The 20299-nt window shown below is 41.4% G+C and overlaps 1 protein-coding gene across 9 annotated transcripts in view; it reads left to right on the forward strand.

Moving 5' to 3' along the window:
- Window positions 1–20299, forward strand: part of DNM3 (dynamin 3) — a 171236-nt gene that overhangs the window by 133095 nt on the left and 17842 nt on the right. For all 9 annotated transcript variants that reach the window (XR_003530162.1, XM_027658458.1, XM_027658453.1 and 6 more), the window contains 3 exons: window positions 13267–13431; window positions 17846–18072; window positions 18671–18907. Coding sequence is in view for 8 of the 9 variants with exons in the window: in XM_027658458.1 (XP_027514259.1) it covers window positions 13267–13431; window positions 17846–18072; window positions 18671–18907 (629 nt within the window). In the remaining variant the exon portion in view is untranslated. The remainder of the gene's footprint in view (window positions 1–13266; window positions 13432–17845; window positions 18073–18670; window positions 18908–20299) is intronic.

Consider the following 20299-nt stretch of genomic DNA (forward strand, 5'->3'; position numbering starts at 1 on the left):
CCACTAACCTGTGCCCCTGCACTCACACGTGGTATCTGTATGTGAGTGTAAAGGAGTACATGCAGTTGTAGGCATCTGAATTTAAATTGTACCAGTTTATGCTGAGGTATATGTCTAATTCTAGACAGCATTGGGCACAAATAAGAATTCTTTAATGTGGAATACGTAGTTATCAACTGAGAAATCTGCACCCTCTCAAATGGCTTGTCAACACTTCATGTCTCAAAATGTGCAGTATCCAGCAAGCTGCAGTGTTAACCTTTGCTGGGCCATGCTGAACACGTGAAAAACCAGTGTTTTTTTGTGTTTGCACAGGATCTTTGTTTCCAGTGATTAATGGTCCACTAACAGTGTCCAGTGCAAGTTCAGTGCAATGTACAAAGTGTCTTTGATGCCAGACATTCTACAGTGCTGTGCAGAAACTAAAGCTAATAGTCATAAGCCTGAGAGGACTGGAATGTTTTCAATTTACTTTTAAACAAATGACTTTATTGTGCCATTCTCACATGGGAGTAAATTCCACAGCCTCAGTGCCACATTAGACAAAACTTTTTTACCTGCTGGTTTCTGTTTATACTTGGAGAAAAGAAATTAACCTCAGTTAGGAGTTGAGGGGAATAGGACAGCACTATTAAACTTGGTGGGAATTTTGGCAGGGGCTTTGCTGGGAGCAGAGTGGGATACAGGAGTACAGGATGTAGCTGAAGGATGATTTGTGGTGCAGAGTGAAGTTCAGGAGTTCTTTGTGGCCGAAAATCAAACTCGTGAAGGGCATCTGTAGGACAAGCATTAAAACTGGTTTTGCCACTTCTGAAGCGTAAGGAAGTGGTTGTTGTAGTCTGAGTAAATGCCAGTGGATACTGGGAAGAAGACTCCTAGTGACTGTGGTTGGAGATGGATTGGGCCCAGTTCCTGGAAGGAGCAATTCTCAAGTAAGTAATGGGTGCCTGTATCCATACAGGAATGACAGCTCTTGACTTCAAGGAGAGAAGGTGTCCCTGAACTCACCACATTGCTCTTACAATGGTAAAGATTTTCAGACTAAGACAGGGAAGTTTTGAGAGAATGAGACTTCGTGGTTTAATACCATGGATTTGTAAAAATTTAAAATATGTGCAAAATGCCTAAGTAGGAACATGGATTCATTCAGCACTGCTCCAAGTAGGAGACCCTCTCATGCTAATAAGTGCATTGTGATCTTCTGGTAGATATAATGCACAATCCATTCCAGGGACTCCTTTTGATCAAAACCTGAGTGTGCTTTAATTACTAACAGAACCAAGAACACTGGATTTTTTTTTTGACTGCTCACTTAGCCTTTTTTTATACTAAACCTTTTTTTTACAAGGCTTTTGTTTTGTACTTATTACATGGTTTTATGGCTTTCTAAATCCATAAGCAATCAAGGAAAGGACTTGAGTTTTGTTTTGACTAGTTTTTGGTTTTACCTTGGCCATCTACAGTTCATTAGCATTTTACATTACATGTCACTGCATGGAAATCCAAATGGAAAAAAATTATTACAAGTTTAAGTGATGCTCAGGTAAATGCAATTGCAAAAATTGGAAAAAGAAATCCCCTCACTTGAAAACAGCTCTAAAGCCTTTTGTTTTCCTCTGATATTTCTAACTCCCGTCTGGTCTTTTCCAATATAGCGGCTCGTCTCTGCGCAGTGGCTTCCCATAAAACCTTACCTCAGTTACAAAATTAACAATGTAAATGGTGCAAATAATTTTGCAGTGTCCTCAGAGCCCTAAAGCCTTTGCTGCCACTGGTTTGGCCTCTAGAGAAAGATGTACCTAAAGGTAATGTACGCTGTAAAGAACAACAGGGAAAAGGGTCTATTTCCACTCTGACTTGTGAAGCAGGGAAATTCTGTCTGCTTGGTTTCTTCTCAATTCGTAGCTTTTTTCCTATTTGAAATAAAAAGGTATATGTTGATCATGACTGAAAAGAAACCCGTATGTGTATAGCAGGTGACAGGTTTTTTACACAGCCAGATGCTGCCATGAGTCAAGCCTGAGATCAGGAGTGATACTTGGCAGTGCTGAGAAGCTTGTGGGGCCAAAGGCAGGGCCAGTCCTTCCCAGGTGATGCCTTTACATGGTTTATTTCCATGAGCAGAACAATGATTTTGTTACAAATCTGGGTTTTCTAAATAGTTGAAGGTGTGTTTCAGGAGTTGTTGTGGAGCTTCTCTCCCTGTGGTGGGGAACAAACTGTGTAGGAGAGGACAGGATCACTTCTGTTTAAACCAGGCTGAATGTTCCTCTCCATCCTGTCCCAGCAGCAGGTGCCCAGTTGCCCTCTTCAGATGGAAACATGACTGTGATGAGGGAATATCACCAGGACCTGAGGCTGGATTAGCTTTCCAGACTGGGCAGGGTAAGGAGCAATAAGGTGCTTTTGCCTAAGACTCCTCAAACTCTCTGTAACGCACTCACTTCCTGCCCATCTGGAAAGGCCTCTCACTTGCAAAATGTCTTGGGAAAAGAGAGGAGGAGGGAATATGCTGAGAATGAAGCATCTCATCCCCTTTGTCTCCCAAATGCCCGTCTGCAGCAGGCATATAACCTGTGCTTAAAGGTGGCTCCCTGGGGGGCCCGAGTTTGGCAGGCAGACTGGTAGGGAACACGTGCTCTGAAGCCAGAAGGTGTCTCAAATTAAGTACTTGAATGTTGCCACGCAGGTCTTAATAATCCATGAATGGATTAATATTAATATGGTCATAAGGCTATAAATTCAGGGATTTTGACCTCAAAGTCTTTGAGTGTGTTTAAAAATAGCTCACCCATCCTCATTTTATCACTTCATATACTCTGACACAATTTTGGAACCTGCTCCATCCCATCTAGCAGGGGAACACTATAATTAAGAATCAGTTTTGAAAGGCTGTTCTCTCTTGGCTTAAGGCAGAATAAGGCTTTATGTATTTTGCAGGACATTATAAACAATTCATCGGCTAAAATTAGCAGTAAAAAGGGAGCCCCAGCTCTTTCCTGCCCTGTGGTTTGTACCACAAAGACTTAGTGTTTTTAAATCATGACAGAGCTCTCTAAAAACCTTGAAAGCATATTATGTATGTGTCACTTTGGCTCAGTTAGGAATAGTCTCACCTCCAAGCCAGAAGGCCATGGGTTCAAATTCCATGCCCGCCCTTGGATTTAGCTGTCTCACAGTAATTTTAGTGCAGAAAACATTTTTGAATAGAACCATAGGGGAAGAAGAGGGAAACTCTTGTGTCTGTAACTGCACTGTGAGACATTCAGTCATTGGCACAGTAGGTTAAGCCACGGCTCCTCCTGCCCAGCTTTGCTCAGCAGGCATACACCCTGGAATGGGAGACAGGGGAGCCCTAATGGTGTGGCAGTTTTTTGTCTTCTTGACAGAAGCAGTTTCAGTCCTTGGGAGTGTGTGTGGGAGCTACTGCTCCCTGCCTGAAAGACCTTTGTGTTGTCCTCATGCTGCCACGAGGACGGGGATTCCTTGGCTGTACGTTGTTACACAAGAGCTGCAAAATGAGAGATGTCAGATGAGTCTTGACTTCACCTTTTGCTGCTTATCAGTAACAGAAGGAGGGGAAAAAATCAATCCTTTTGAACTGAGAATGCCATAGGTCATTTAAAAAGTTAAATTGCAGAAATAACCAACTGAAGGGCAAGGGTTGTTTGTGGCAGCAGTAAAGCCAAGTGATCTTAACTGCAGAGGCAAACTCCATGTGGTGTCTGCTTGGACCTCAGGTGAGAGCCCTGATCACTAATGTCCTTTTTAGCTTGCTCAAAGAGAGGAGGTTGGAGTGACTTAAACTTCATAGTTTCATTGTGGTTTGTGCCAACAACAATGTGGTCTTATAACATGAAGTGTTTATGTTTGTTGCTTACAGATGTGTATTAACTTACCAGAATCTCATTGTCTCTTAAAATTTATTTTAGGGAGGGAAAAAAAATCTTTCATTTTTCTACTGGTTTTATAGAATAAGTAGAAGGGGTTTGGCATGTTTATACAAAATGGAAGCCATGTCATAAATGTTGTGTGCTCACAACTCATTTCTTACCCTGAAAATAATTTACCCAATAATTTTCAATTTCTGTTCTTGTGGCATGAATCCAAAATGCTTCTGGATGGATGATTTTCTTTTGTTTCGATATATTTGTTACACTTCAGTAAAGTGCTTGGTGTTTTCAAACTCCTCCTCTGATCTGTTTTGAGGCTATTTTGCTACAGAAATGTTGCAGATCACTTCTTGCTTGCAAAGTTAAAGGGGATCTTAGATGGGGAGTATGGAAGTGGTGATCATTAATTGGTGGGGTAGGAGTTCCTGCCAGAATTTGTAGACAGCTGTGACTCTGCCTGACAAAGGGCTTATGGAAAACCCATTAATGTGTATGAGAGCTTTGAATCTTAGGACCTGAATTATCAAATGAATGTTTTGATCTCTGGCTGAGATATGTTTTGCATATGACTAATATCTGGGAAAGGCAGATTTAACAACATAAGATATTGGGGGTTCTTGTATGTCCACTTGCTACATTAAATTACATACGTTCCTGTTATGAATTTTTTTTCAGATAAGCAATTACTGTGGATGCTACAGAAAGTATGAGAATTGGGGCAAGAGATGGGGGGATAATCCATCTTGTCCTGGCAGGACTGTTGGCTCATTTAGTCACATCTGCGATGTGGGGTAGGGTGGTCCCTGCAAGGCTGGAGTTAGTAATAGTCTGTCAAAATTCGGGGTAAAAGGCGGGCTAGGGAGGTGTCCACAAGACAGATTTCTGTGCTAGGATGGGGTCCATGCTGGGAGAAAAAGATTGAGAATCCTTCCCATGGAACCTGGGTGAGCAGTGCTGACTGAATGGGAGGCAAAGGAACGGAAATGGTGCCGCTCTGGAGCACAGCGATCCAACTGTGTGAAATCAGTGTGGGTGCTATTAAAATGCCATCTTCCTCTCCCTTCCCCTTTCCTTCCTCCCTCCCTCCCCCTCTGCTGTCAGCCTGGCTGAGGAAAAGTCAAATAACGTAGGACTGTGTTCCTTGGCATCACAATTGCAATATGCCTTTAGGGGCTTCAAACTTGAGAATGGGAGGTTTTAAATCTTGCTGATTTGTGCTATTCCAGCAAGCACATGTGTGAGGAGAAAGAACAATGCAAGTTCGAAAGAGAAATCACAAGTGAGAAATCATTACTGCTAAATCAGGTGTTGCAGAGGCCAGTGGAAAAATCAGACACTAAGAAGAGTAGGAAATTACTTTGTTTAGAGCTGGGAAGGTTAATGAGGATGAAGTAGAAAGTGTTCTCTGTGTATTCCACCCCTAAGGATTTGAGCAAAGTTAGAGGGATTTATTTACTGATTATCCAGACTATACAACTGGCAATAAGATTAAGTGAGGAATTTTGGAACATGCTGACATTTCTTATTTGCATCATTTACTATGGAGATCATTTGTCGGTCCTGCACTGAGTTTGTGGTGAACCAGGGCTTAGTCTGGCCCAGCAGAGACAGATCTGGTACTTCTCATGGCTCGAGGGATGTGGGGGTGAAAACAGTTTAATGTCCTCTTTTGCATCTCAGAGAGGAAACATCAAGTTTGTCTAGGTGCTTATCAGAGGAGAATTTCAGAATATTTTCCTAGACACCATTAATTACGGAAAAGAGTGGAGTTAGAGGAGACACATTGCATTAGATCAAGTAAAAATAAAAGACAAGGCTGTAATTTATAGAGCCCGTGCCCTGGATGCTGTACAGAGCTCCCCCAGTGCAAGGCCCCTCTGAGCCCGTCCCTCCTGGCGTGCGCAGGGATCTGCACACTGCCCTCCTCCTCCTCCTCCCCTGGTCACAGTTATTGCAACCAGGCTGGTGGGTGCTGAGAAGTTACCATCTCAACTGGAGGAAATGAAAGGGGACCATGGAATAGGAGTTCAGTACAGAATCTAGGAAAAACAGAATTGTGAGTTTTATTCGTTATTCTGGGTGCCTACTTCTAAAATGATCACATTTGATGAGAAACATGCAATTCTTATGTCGTGCACACAGACACATTAAGTCATAAACTCTACTTACTTAAACTATACTAACATATAATCTTGGGAAATGTATTTCACCCAACCACTGTCCATGCACTGAGCACTAAGTTGCCCCACTTTTATCTTGTAAAATAAGACAATTCCTTGTTCCTAAAGGAATCCTTAAGCTGAGTCTTGTGTGCTGTTTCTGGGATAAGGAAAATTTTTTAGCTACCCTCTCTTGCATGGTTGCTGCCAAGTAAAAATCCTCAGTAGTGATCAGTATGACCCGCATTCCTTCTAAGAATGGTTTTGCTAAGGAGGTAAATAACAGAGATAAGAGGCAAGGTGTTATTTTAGTCTTTGTGATGAGTCTAAATATTTCTCTGATCAGCATCACGGATGACTAATTTTCTTGCTTTCTGTTTTCAGCTTCTTTTGTAGAAGCTCCCAGATTTGTATTTTATTTTTTGTTCTTAGGGGACTGCATACCACAGCCAGTAGCTTTAATCCTGTAATCCTCAGATGTCCGGCTGATGCCTCCACCCATTGATTACTTCCCTTCACAGCAAATGATCCTATTCCCCTCACAGTTAATGTCCACTGCTGGATCAGGCTGCTGTCTCTGGAAATGTGTTTAATGCACTTGGTAACAAATACACAATAAATGTCAGCCTGAACATCGTCGGGGCTAATCATTGCACTTCGAGTCTTCATCATCATGACTTGAATTTCAGAGTAACTCACTACTGTTTGCGACTTCCCAATATCCACTGACCTCCTTCTACACTGAAATAAGAGCAAATATCGTGCCAATAGTATCTCACATCCTAGATTTTTTTTTCTAATGTGCTTTTATAAATATGGGGCACTTCATGTGTTGTTATGACAAGGAAATTCTTTGAAAAGTTTGCAAATTCCAAAGTAGTATTTGTTTTATAAACAAAGGTGCTGTTTTCCTTATGCCAGCCTCTTTCTGCTTTTGCTTGTCCAGCAGTCTGTTCTGAAAGGCATGAAGCAGCTGTTGGCCCCAAATCAAAACTTGCAGCACAGGGAGGGTTATGTAAAAGTCCTTTGTGTGAGAGATGAACATGGCAGCAAATGGTGAAACTGGAATGCAGATTCTTTCAGGGGAGAGGGCTACTCACAGTAAGGTTTTATTTTTTTTACTTGATTTTTGCATAGAATAAAAAATACAGGACATTGTAATTTATTTTTTTTTTTCATTTTCAGAAATCCCTTTTCCTGTTGCAGTGTTATGGGCTCATAATTTCATGCTGCTTTGCGCCCAGTATCACCCACTGGATGGATGGGCTGTAAGAGGCTGCCTAGTTCTTTCCCTCAAGGCAGAATCTCTGTACCTAGGCCATTTCTGAGGGGTGTCTGTCTAATCTTTGGGGGAGATTTGCAACTTTTCTAGTCCATCCATTTCTGTGCTTCACTGTTCTTACCATATAACACTGTCCAAATATTTATTTGGCATCTTTTTGTATCTGCAAAGACACTCATCTCTACCCTTCCTCAAGTGATTTCTTTTGAACTCATCAGTCCTAATTATCTTAACTTTTCCTTTCAGGTAAAATTTTACAGAGCCCTGAATGTAATTTTCATTGGTTTCCTCTGAACGCTCTCAAAATGTGCCATAAATTTCTGATAGTGTGATAACCAGCACTGGATGCACAATTCTTGTACTGATTTCATAATAGCAAGACATTGTTGACTATAATTCTGTTTATATTGCACAGTGGATACAGTTCCTTTTCTGCTGAACTGCTCCTTAAGTGGCTGTATGTTTGTAACTGATTTATTCCTGCCCAAGTCAAATATTTTCTGTTCATAATGAATTCATCTAGATTTTTAAGCTGTTTCTCTAGGTCATTGTGAACTCCTGTCATGTAACTTGTTCCCATTCTCTTCCAGTTTCTTCTTATCTGTGAGTATAAGAAGCACAGGCTATAACCCACCATCCTGAGCTTTAAGGCTTTAATAAGCACGTTATAAAACACAGCTCATATGAAAGTCCCCTCTCATAGAGTTTTCCAGCTTGACAGCTTTTCTATGGAAATGAGTATCCAACCAGTAACTGCAGGGAGAGCACACTTCCATTAATGAAAATGTCACATGAGATTGTGTCAGAAAGCTTTACTGAGGTCTGAAATATGTGATATCTCATGTTAATACCTTACCCGTAAGATCTGAACCCTGCTTTAAAATGAGATTGGATTGATTTGACATGATTAGTTGTCAACCTGTTAAAAACTGTAAGATGAAAGTAACTCCAGATTGTTCGAGTTCTGGTAATACATCATTCCTTTCAGTCTCATAGTTTCAAATCAGCTTCTTGATTGAAGAAGGCAGGAAGAGAGCCTGACATAGATTCTCAATGTTTGGGATGGCTAAAGCCATGTAAGTACTTGGGGAGCAGTATGGGGATTCAGCAGGAGGATTTAGCTAATGGTCTGTACTATGCAATGTCTGTAACCACAGAGAAGAATCTGAGCAGATGATTGTTTAAGCTAATCCAGAGAGTTAAATACTTGGGAATCAAACTGAGCCTAGGGTGTATCATTCTTCTCAGGGGTTATGAAGTGAGAGAGATTGTGTGTGTGAGGGAAAGCTGGATCATAACCTCTGCTTAGAGGAGTTCAAGGCTGCTAATGAAAGCCTAACAGCTGAAAGGGGCTGCCTGTGGGTGGCTCAGTAAAGGGAACAGCAATACAAAGTCAGAAGATGCTGAAAGCATGGAAGAGAGTGGCAAAGTCACCCTCTGTGAGGGAAAAGGACAACTTCCAAGCTACCCGGGGAAGTGTTCTTTCTCTGCTGCTTGCTTTGTTGTAAATACACAAAAGTAATGTATTGTCATTTACTTGTGGTTCCTTCCAATAAGAAAACCTCACTGTGTGAAGCCATCATGTGGTTTCAGCAGTCCTCTGGCAAAAGGCACGCTATGTACAGCTGAGAGGATCTTAGCTAAATTATATATACAGCAGCATCAAACTGCAGTGGAGAGAGAGTCAATGTAAAGATTTAGGAAAAAGCAGGGGGGTTTAAGACAACTGCAGTGTGCTGAGTGTTCGTGCATTAAAGAAAATATTTCTTGGACAGGAATAGATGAAACAGATTCTATATTCGGCAGCTGTGAATTAAAGCATAAATAAAATCTGGAGAGAATAATAAATTCTCAGGTGGTGGTTGTTGTTATGAACTTGCATCTGTAAATGAAAGATCCGAAAGCAGCTCTTAAATGAGCAATTTTTTACTGAAGCCATGGACGTATTCCTTAGTGTACAGAGAATTGCTTTGCTGCTGCTCTGGCTTTTACCCTGGAGTCACTCACCTTCCAGTCTGCTTCCTCTTGGTCATTCCTAGTAGAATGCCTTTTTGATTACAGAAAATTGCTTGATACACTTCTCTAATGAAAACGCTAGACAAATGCTCCTTCTTGGAACTGACATCAGGAATGTTATACAAGACATTCTTAAATATGCTGGCAGCTGCCCTGAATGTAATGAAATCATGGAAATTAGAAGTATTGCACTCTCTGTGTGGCCAGCTCAGGACTGTTTGCACTATGTTACCCAGCTTTGCTGTGAATTTTAAAAGGAATCACTTTTCATTACGTTTTCTTGGGACGTTCTTCAACACGCTTATAATTTCTACAGTCAGGAAAATTATCCTGATATTCTAAGATGCTGCTCCTTTGTTTGGAAATGCACACAATTCCTCCTGCCCACATCCCTTTGCACTGCACTAAATCATTCCTGTTGCAGCAGAGAGTTTACAGTCTTCAGAAGATCGAAAACTTTTCCAGTAGAAATGCATGTGTAGGGTGAAATCCTATTTCCACTGCAGCCAGCAGTAAAATTCCCACAAACTTAAGTGGTTTGGATTTCACATGCAGTTTTTAGTCTGCTCTTGTATGACACGTTAGTTAATCCTTAACACGTTCTCAGTGCAGAAAGTGTGTAAATGCAGGAAAGCAGCAGAGTAGCAGTGGTGTGTACTTTGGGTTTCAGTCCTTTCCATGCAGGGAGCACAGAGCAGATCTGAAAGACAGGTGAGACCCACAGCAGTGTGCGAGGAATGGATATTATTTTCAGTCTTCTGAAGTGCAGAGAGCAGAAGGGAAGGACCTTCTCTCTGTGGGGGTGTGTACATAAATGGAAGCACCGTCCTGGCTCCCGGGTTACCTTGCCTTGGTCTGTGGTGTTTTCACCTGTTGCTTCTCTGTAGCTTTGGTGTGTTTCCATCAGATATTCTGAACTTGGGTTTTCCAAGATGAATTTATTTTACTCACCTGTTTTTTAGTGCTCCAGCTTCTTCTGTAGTTTCTTTGTTGGAGGCTTACAAAGGTCCCTAAAGTAATTGCAGTTGTGTTCGTTTGAAGTGATAATATTCCATTCCTGTCAACAATTAATAGCAGTGTTAAGCAAGAGTCAACTGACTGAAAACTTAGCCCAGATTCATATGCTGTCACTTAACACTTGCTGTTGGAATTAGCAAGTTTTGGCTGGAGGATGAGGAGCACTGAAAGGACTGGGGCTGCCCTGGCTGTTGGGAAAGGAGGCACAGAAACCTGTTTCCACTTTTTCATTCTCCTTTCCTGCTCAGCTTGACCATTCTGTTCAGCTGCAGGCAGAGAGATGTGGGATGTAGCTGATGGGTTCTGGTGTGGGTTTATCCCTTGCAGCAGACTCTCAGGAGCCTTTCCAGAATGCAGAGGGACAGGGTCTTGGGCTGAGGGGTGGCTTGCACTGAACCTGGGGTCACTGTGGTGCTCAGTGAGAAAACAGCTGTTGTCAAAGAATGGCCTGGAGATGGAATAGGACGTCTCTATTCCTTGTGATGCCTGGCTTTACTAAGCAACCTCATTTATGGATGCTGCCGTTGGCACAATGCAGGGGCAGCTCACCAAAGAAAGCCTGTAGTTGTACTGCAGGGCACAGAAATCTGCTGGAAGCAGATTTCCATCTGCTTGATGCGATGCAAACAAGATGGTTTCTGGCATGAAAAGCCTTCAGTTGAGACATCAAATCATTAGAATACTATGGCCAGAAACTTTCATAATAAATTACTGTAAACTCGTGGAAGATTGATCTTTTTTGATTTCAGAGAAAATAAATCAACAGTATGAAGTCAGTTCTGTTACAGTTTCAAACAAGAGGCTATTACCCTTTGCCTTAAAGATCAGAGACAAATTACTATTTTTACTTTACATTCTCTTGATGAGGATAATGATAAACATCTGTCACTTTGCTGCTTAGCCAGCTACAAATCTTACTGCAATCTGTAATTTAAACAGTGAAAAAAACCAAAAAAAAAGATACATGAACAAACTGCACTTTATATAGTGAAGAAGAAAGAGAATAGAAGTCAAATTCAGGGAAACTGGGAAGGGGCCATTTTTGGTTTGCTTGGCTAAAATCTGCAGATATATGACAGATGTATGATTTTCCATTTATTTGATATGTCACAGGGAAACTTAACATTAGTTCCTTTTCAGACATAGAGACTGAGGAAGATACTCAGTCTGCACTTTGTGACTTTTTGGCATATACAGTTTATTAACAAAATTATTAAGGTTTATTAGGTATGTGTCTACTGGTGTTACAGCATAGAAAACCCTATTTTCATCAAGAGTTCTTTCAGTGTCCTCCACAGTCCCAAGATTTTTAGGAAGCATTGCTAATTATTTTTAAAGATTATCTGTTCTTTCAGAAGTTCACCTGTACTTTTGAAACTTCTTTTGCCATCACTTGGTTTTGTTTCTAAATGGTACAAAACTCTAACTTAACAAAGCACAAACATCCCATTTCATTTAGACTGGACTGACCAAGATGTAGTTTAAAAGGAGTAGATACGAACTGCTAAATGAGCAGAAACTGGCCCTGCATTAGGAGATGAAACCAGAAATCCCTTTTTGGCCTAGTAAGAAGGCATTTCATGCAAGGAGAAGCCTCTTTGGTGATGTTTGCATATCTAGCTCTAGTGGCCTTTCACTGATGGGTGAGGTACTCATTTCAGCTGCTCCAGGATTCTCTAAAGCACCAGAGATATGCAGATTTTAGCTAAACACTCCACTGTAAACGGAGCTGTGCTGGTAGGGCTTTGGCTGATACATAACTAGTTGTCCTTATTGGGTTCTTCAGTTTTGCAAGTACTTTCTCTTTCAAAGCCGGGTTGGATGGGGCACTGAGCAACCTGGGCTAGTGGAAGTGGGTGCCTGCAGGAATCTGCCCGTGGCAGGAACGAGGTGAGCTTTAAGATCCCTTCCAACCCAAACCCTTCTGGGATTCTATGATTTTTATGCTTCCAGGTATCCACAGAACAGGTTTAGATTTTATAGTTCAAGGTACCAAGGCTCTGGCGGTCATTTTCAGGGAGAAGTATTATATGTCAGAGTTTGGGGAGCATTGTTCTTTGTACTTTCTGGGTAGAAATTCCTTTCTTTTGGCATCTTTGAACCTCAGAAAGCAGTTTGCTTTTCACCAAAAGGCTACTATTATTTTTTTAGGTTTTCTTATATTTATACAGGCCAGACTGGAGCAAAGTACAGGCTTTTTAGCTTCTAGTTAAAGTTCTTGGTATTTTCTTTCATTAGCTCAGCTGTTTACATACAAAGAAGTGTTTTTCTGTCCAATGAAAAAGAGACCTCTAATATATAATCCAGCAAATGTTATGCTGAGCCTTGAGCACTGGAACCACTGATGCTTTTGCTGTTATCCTTCATAAATCCTTTGTTTATGTAGGTGCTATTCTCACCCAACAGGTTTGAGGCTGAACTATGGAATTTGTCAGAAACAAGTCAGCCTTAAGTAACACGGGTGGATTTTACCCATAGGGGGGTACAATTCAAAATCCAGACTTAGGGTGCTGCTTTCTTGCAGCAAGTGACTGAATCTGAATGGTAAAAGATTTGTTAGTAAGTTTTGCAGTACGTGATCTGAGGTGATAATTTTTTAGTGTGTCATTTACCACCACAAGTCTTTGTTTGAACACTTTCTTTAATATTTGTTTGGAAATATATAATGTACTTTGTGCAAAAGGTCTCATATGGTATTAACTTTAAATGTCCTAATTTCATGATGCTGAACATTAATGTTAAAGTCCAGTACTTTATATTTTAACCTCTGGGTAGTCTTTGTATGAGTTACTTTGCTGGATTGCTACAGTTTAAGTCCAGGGGTTTTTTTCCCCAGTATATTTCCAGTTTACTGCAATCTGAAAGACTTGACTTTTCTTTTTATTTTTCTTTTGTGTAGACTGAAAATGAGGAGAATGGCCAAGCAGACAATTTTTCAATGGACCCCCAGCTGGAGAGACAGGTGGAGACAATTCGAAACCTTGTGGACTCCTACATGTCTATTATTAACAAATGTATCCGAGATTTGATACCGAAAACAATCATGCATCTTATGATCAATAACGTAAGTAGCAGCCAGGGTTCTAAATTATTTCAACATGTCTGTCAAATCTCTTACTCTCAAGCACACCTCTTGGATGCAGCAGCAGCAACAGTGTGTTCTAAAGAGAACACACTCCCATAAATGTCACACTCTTAGACAAAATATTCCAATATTCCATAGTACTGAGAAGTTCTGCAGCCTTCTCAAAGGCTGACACACTGCCTTTAGTGCTTCCCCCAAAATGCTAAAGACTGAATTAATGTACATCTCAGTCAGAATGTAAATTACTATTTAAAGGTACATCACACTTGGTTTGGGGTTGGCTTGTTTGTTGTTTTGGGGTGAGGGGGTTGCCCCCAAAAAAAGGGAGAATGCACAGGAAAACTGGGAGCTCCATCTAGGCAGTCTGTGAGAGCAGCAAAGCAGAGTTGTGCTTCTTTGATTTTCAATCTACAGCCTTTTGTCATGGGTTTGTAAAGTAGTTCTTATTTTATTTGGGTTTCTTTATATTTTCAGGTTACCATTTTAAAGGAATAAGTCTAGAAACCTCGGACAGTGCTGTTTAGATAAGCAGATGTGGTTGGTTGATTTATTGTGTGTGTCTTTCTTAGATTTGAAGATTCTTTGCTTAAAGAAATGGCTTTGAGATACTGTTGTTATTCCACTGCAGTATGATCTCAGCCTTTGCTGCCTGGCAGAGTTCTGAATGGACCTTGTTGAAAACTAAGCTTAATATTAGTGCCACTGCTGCCATATAAATTACTAATGGGGAGCACAGCTCCTGCTAGTTATGAGTAGCACCGTTTCTGTGAGGTCATCAAACCAATCAGTCTTTAGGAATACAATATGCTGTGAGGCAAATCTGGTTAGAAGGCAGCATTTACTTTTGACTCAGAGCCACCTCTAGCCTTCATCTGATGGATTTCATTAGCCCTGTGGACTTTGTGTTGCATTTAAGAGTTAGGTGGTTGGACAGAAAATTTCAGTGGGATTTTCTGGTACATATAATACAAGTAGAATTTTTGCATGAGGGCAAGAGATATTTCATTAACTTCTTTAGGTTTAGAGGAGTCAGGCTGCAAGTCTAACCATGGGTGAGTTTTTACAAAAAACATGGGAATAATAGAACTGCCTTTTTCCCCAGAAATCAGTCACACTCTTGACTTTTTAAGGTGAGTGTGTTCTCACTGCTCTTTCCAGATCACCCCTAGCAACCTGCTGCTTTGACTTTAGCCCATCTCCAGTGCCTTTTGAAAGGGCTGGGCTTTAGCTCTCATTTCATCAACAGCAGAGCTCGGTGAGCAGTTCCTTTTGAAACCTTTCATTAAATTTTCTGCCACTCACCTCCTCATATGGAATCGTTTAAGGGTCTCTGAAGTGTGTGTGTTACTCAGAAGTAGATTACTGTAAGATTTTATACTTTCAATCTCATCAGCTGTTAGTGACATTGATAGAGCCTGCCATGCTGGCTGGCCATGGCACGCAGAAAAAACATGCTTAAAACATCAGCTACCTTTCAGTTGGCCTCATTTGGGCTTCCTTGTGAGCTCAGGCCTATCCCTCCATCCTGCAGTTTAAATTGGTGGCAAAGAATCAAAGCATTTTAAAGGACTGTGAAGAGTGGGCTAGAAGCACTAATGAACTTGTTTCTGTACAGCATAGGCAATAAAATACTATATTAAAAATAGCTAAAATGTCAATTTAAAAAAATCAGGGCTATTAAAAAGAGAAAGAAATGGTTGAATTAAGACTGCTGAGCCATGCCAAAAGGTTGTGCAGAGACCTGGAAAGCTGTGGAGCTGTGATGGAAGGTGGGTCCTTTTAAGTTGTGTGTGTGTTCCTTGGTGTCTTCAGAAGTCCAATACATCCACAAGGATAGGTGAAAACACCCTCCTTCCCCCCTAATGAGCATACTCTGTACTTTCTGCTGCCCCATCATGTTGCCTCCAAAACTCTGGAAACAAATCGATCCCAAGGAGTTTGTTTCCATGACAATTCTAACCTCCCAAGTTTTCCTAGAACTTCCTTTCCACTTTGTGGGCCTGTAAACAAGCACTTAAAATTCAAGGAAAGTATCAGATTCAAACTCAGTGTACAGAAAATAATCAGATGTTGTCCCTGAGCATATTTTGAGGCCTAAACCTAGACTATTGTATTCCAAATGCATTGCTTATTGTTCCCTTAGGGTGGATGTTGATTACCTTAAAAGAAATACTTTTACCACACAGAACTGCATTGAGTTACCATTAGCAATTCAAACATGCCCAAACAAAACACACATTTCCAGTTTGTATTTCATGGTCCCCAGGTATCCTTGGTATCCTCTCTGAGGGGTGGTCTCAGAGTAGACAGTGTATGCTCCATAAGCAGTGCTGGTAGTGATTTCAGCTGAGTAGAAAGACTCCAAAGTACTTGTTACTACCAAACTGAAGGGTGAGGAATGGGTTGTGTTTGCATTTGAGGCAGTGATGTAATCTTCTCACTGATGAAGTAACAAGCCTACCTTACCCCACTTCAGAGTGACAGGGCAAGTTTTGGGGCACTGGCGTTTTGGATGCTTCCTGTGGTTCAACTTTGACTGCAGGTCTCATGTCTGTGAAGGAAAACGTTTTAAACCATTCCTGTGAGTCTGTTTTCCAGAAAGGATCAAAGGTGTGAGTAAGCATCACTTTCCCTTCCATTTCCAAGCTGGAGAAAGTGGTACTGTGGATGATCTTCCTCTGTCTATTACAGCACATCCGATTGCAGAGGGCAGGAGGCTGATCCAAGAACCATCCTTAGCACAGCAGTCTTCCCCTTCCAGAGGGGTTCAGGCAGTTACTTGAGTCCCCTGCTAGTAACAGACAGGGACCTCTCATGATAATTGTCACAGGCTGATTTTTTTCAAACAGATATTTGTGGTTTAACAATGCTTTTACAATCAGCTCTGGCCTTAATCTAATTTTAGGACTTCTTCTTCTTTTTTTGAAGTGATGCCATTAAAATGCTCATTTCATCGAGCAGAATGTGATGCTGTTTAACTATGATATCTGTTTTTAATGTGGAGTTTTTGGCAATCATGAGGAAAGTAGTGTACTCTGGCTCTTGATCAGTACCATCTACTGGAAAACAGCATGAAACTCATGGAAAATTTTTGCAGGCTTTGCTAATAATTTGTGCATCTCCTGTCATACGTGAATGGGGAATGACAGCCAAGCCCAGGCAATATGGTTTTGTTTCCCTGTGAGGTCTGTCCTGGCCGCCTTCTCATTGCTGGGTGACCAGAAAGGGTCCCTGGCCTGAACAGCCTCACTGCTCTCACTGACCTCTCCTGAACACAAACAGTGCCTTAGTCTCGCTGTCAGGATTTAAATCAGCATTGCTAAACTAGCACAAACGGAGCTCAGGTTTATGTAATCAGAATCCTGGGAATGTATTATTGTCAGTATCTCCAGCTCAAAAAAGTTTTATAGAGCAAAGCACCAGATGAGAAATAGATCAGAACAGCAACCAAAGTCTCAAATGCAAGGATTTAGTAGGTCAGCAGTTGGTCTATTTACCACAGTCTTATTTAATCAGAGTACCTCTAGCTTTTTATGTCTCTTAATGTGGCCCAGGTTTCCATAACCAGGGCAGGCATAGCAGGAAATCAGTATAGTAAATTAGATTACTTGGAGACTTCTCCCTTCAGTTGGAGTGTGTGTGGATGAGATATTCAGAATCTGACAGAGTTGTTGGAAATGAAAGACAGTGTCTACAGTAGGGTAAATTGTTGCTAAGAAAATAAGTGACACAGATGTTATAAAGCCTGAAAATTCTAATTCCATGGGGAATCTATATCTGATGGTACTGTCATTTACCTCTCAGTCAGCCATTTAGAATTGGACCAAAATGCCAGCTGACTCCTGGGAGCTGTTGGGAAGCCTGTTTGAAATGAAATGTAAACATAGATGTCACCTTAGAGATGTAGAACAGAGTTAGCTCCAACCATGTCTAGTGTTTCATAGACAGACCCAAAAAAAGGCCCCAGTGCACTGTGGAGCGACTACACAAAACCATCTCATTGTCAGATGTGAACTGCTGTCTCAGAATGTGGCTCTGTAATTGCCATAAGCCCATCTGTGTCCAGGCAGCTGCTAAAAGGTCCAGTCCATCCTTTTCCAGCTGCGGGGCCCAGGTGCATGTGCCAGCCTTTCCTTGGGACACAGCTAGACTTTAGGCTGCTGCACCATCAGCTCAGTCTGAGCTCTGCATCTTTCAGTCCCTGATGCAACCTAACAAAAGCTGCATGAGCAGTAGAATTGGTGAAAACTAGGAGAAACTGGTTAAATTGAGGTATGTCTGTCTCCACTGTATTTGTTTGGTGTTGTATTTCCCACAGAGATTTTGTTTGTTTATTTCTTTGGTGGTTTGGGGTTTTTTTGTTTTGTTTTGTTTTGTTTTTCTGATGAAATAGGTAAAAGAATTTATCAACGCAGAGCTCCTGGCTCACTTGTATTCTTCTGAGGACCAAAACACTCTGATGGAGGAGTCGGCTGAGCAGGCGCAGCACCGGGATGAGACGCTCCGCATGTACCAGGCACTGAAGGAAGCCCTGGCAATCATTGGGGACATCAGCACTAGCACTGTCTCAACCCCTGCTCCCCCTCCCGTGGATGACTCGTGGCTTCAGCAGGCCCGCAGGTGAGGAGCCTCCAATCTGTATTGCCATGGAATTCAGGGCAGGCAGACGGAGTCAGTATCAGTAGCTCCCTCCCTGCCTGTCTTTTTGGAAAGATGCTTCTCCAGGTCTTTAATGACATCTGTGAGGGAAATCAAAACATTTTCCCACATATATGTCTTCTGTGGATATGTATGTGACACCAGACAGGAATATCTGCCTTGTAGGAGACCATCCAGTGGACTTGTAGCTTTTCTGATGCTTCAAATAGCAGCTGCTTCTGTCACGCCAGTTGTACATCCACAAGGCCTCTTGCAAGCTGTTACAATAATTCAGCATCTCAGGCTCTATGTCCTAGAAAACCCACTTAACAACACATTCTTAGAACTTGAATAATAAAATCTATTATGTTTACCTCTTTGCTTATATGTTGTCAATGGGAAAAGTGTGGGACTTAATTATATGTGATCCTCTGACACTGACAGCAAAGGAAAATGCCCAGAAAAAACAGATGCCATAGGCATAAAAAACATTTTAACTTCTGTTTAAAGTAAAATAAAACAAATATAACAAACAAACCCCCACCTTAATGAACTTTTAAAATCTCTGTTATTTCACTAGATCACCTCCTCCAAGTCCCTCAACTCCAAGGAGACCGACATTAAACAATCCCCCAACCAGACCTTTATCTGGCCGAGGACCAGCTCCTGCAATCCCATCTCCAGGCCCTCAGTCGGGGGCTCCCCCGGTCCCGTTCCGCCCAGGACCACTTCCTCCATTCCCAAGTGCTGGAGAAGCCCATGGAGGACCTCCCCAGGTTCCCTCCCGGCCCACCCGGGCTCCTCCCAGTGTCCCAAGGTAAGATGTGTAATCTTCCTGGTGGTGGCATGGTTCTCTCCCTCTGGCATAACAGACAGACCCTGCACTGTGTTGGAAAGCTGAGTGCCATTGTTGAGGGAATTTTGTAGCAAAGCAAAACTGGGCATTCCCTACAGAGAGTCAAAGCTGTTTTGAGGAACCAATTTTTAGCACAAATATGACTTTTTGAAAAGATAGGAAAACTTTTTTCATTTAAAAAAAAATTCCAGTCAGTCAGTTGGAAGACACTGATTTCCTTACGTTAAGACCCCCAGTTCTGGTTGTGTTGTACCCACACAGGGGTTCAGAGAGAGAGAGAGAGAGGTCACCTACTCCTTCACCAGAAGTGGTGCAGGGGTGCAGGTCCTCACCTCTGCCATTCTGAATCCTCACCAGAGGAAGTAATGGCTCTTCTGGGGTAGAACAGGAGCAATCCTTGCAGAACCAGTGGAACAAACTGGTAGGAGTCTGATTCTTGTCCCGCAGGGCCAGTAATTTACAGCCAGTTGAAAACAGTCCATAGTGTAGATCATATGGTACAAAACAATTAGTTAAGGAACAGGATTTTCTTCAGCACATAGTTTCCTTTTCTTCCCAGGGGTTTGCATTTATCAGGACTTTTTAAAGTAGCTTTGCATATTTTATAATTTTCTATGGCATTAACTGTTTTTTTATATAGGTTATATGGATAAAATGTCCTTACTGTTTATTTTCACAATGATGTAATACACATAATCACTCATATGTACATATATATATATGAAAACCTCTGATTCCAAGGGCTTCATTAACTTCTTAAATTATGAGGGGCTGGGCAGATTAGGCAATGTTGGAACAAAGGGGTTTCTCCATTTTTGATAAATTAACTGTTACTTTGAAAGTAGTCATGATTTGAAAAAAAAAAAACCCACCAGTTAAATAGAAACAAAAATAAAATGTGCACATTTTCAATTTTAAAAATGGTAATTGAGAGGAGAACCTTTGGAGAAAAACTTTATTTTAAATAGATGAGATCTGTTGTAGTTGTCAGTAACTTAAACTTGAGGCTTAGTGTTTCAAATATAATTACCCCTTATAATAGAAAGAATAAATAAATGAGGTATATCAAAGGAATGGAGTATTTTTATGTATTTACTATGAAAAGGGTGTTGTTGCATCAATGCCCAACCACAAAACACACTCTTTCATCTTAGTGGATATCCTGTAGCTTGCAGTAGGGGTCATTGGGGAGAAACCTGGAATTGCCTTTCTGAGCTTTGCGCTGGAAGGGAAGAAGCCCAAGAATCATTCCCTCGTGGGAAAGCCTGGGGCTGGGCCACAGGGCTCTGGCCCCGGTGCTTCCTCTGTGCCATCAGAGGGTAAATCACAGATTAGAGACAGAGATGGGGTCCA

Source organism: Corapipo altera, unplaced genomic scaffold (assembly GCF_003945725.1).
Source record: "Corapipo altera isolate COAL_440 unplaced genomic scaffold, ASM394572v1 79, whole genome shotgun sequence".
NCBI lineage: Eukaryota > Metazoa > Chordata > Aves > Passeriformes > Pipridae > Corapipo > Corapipo altera.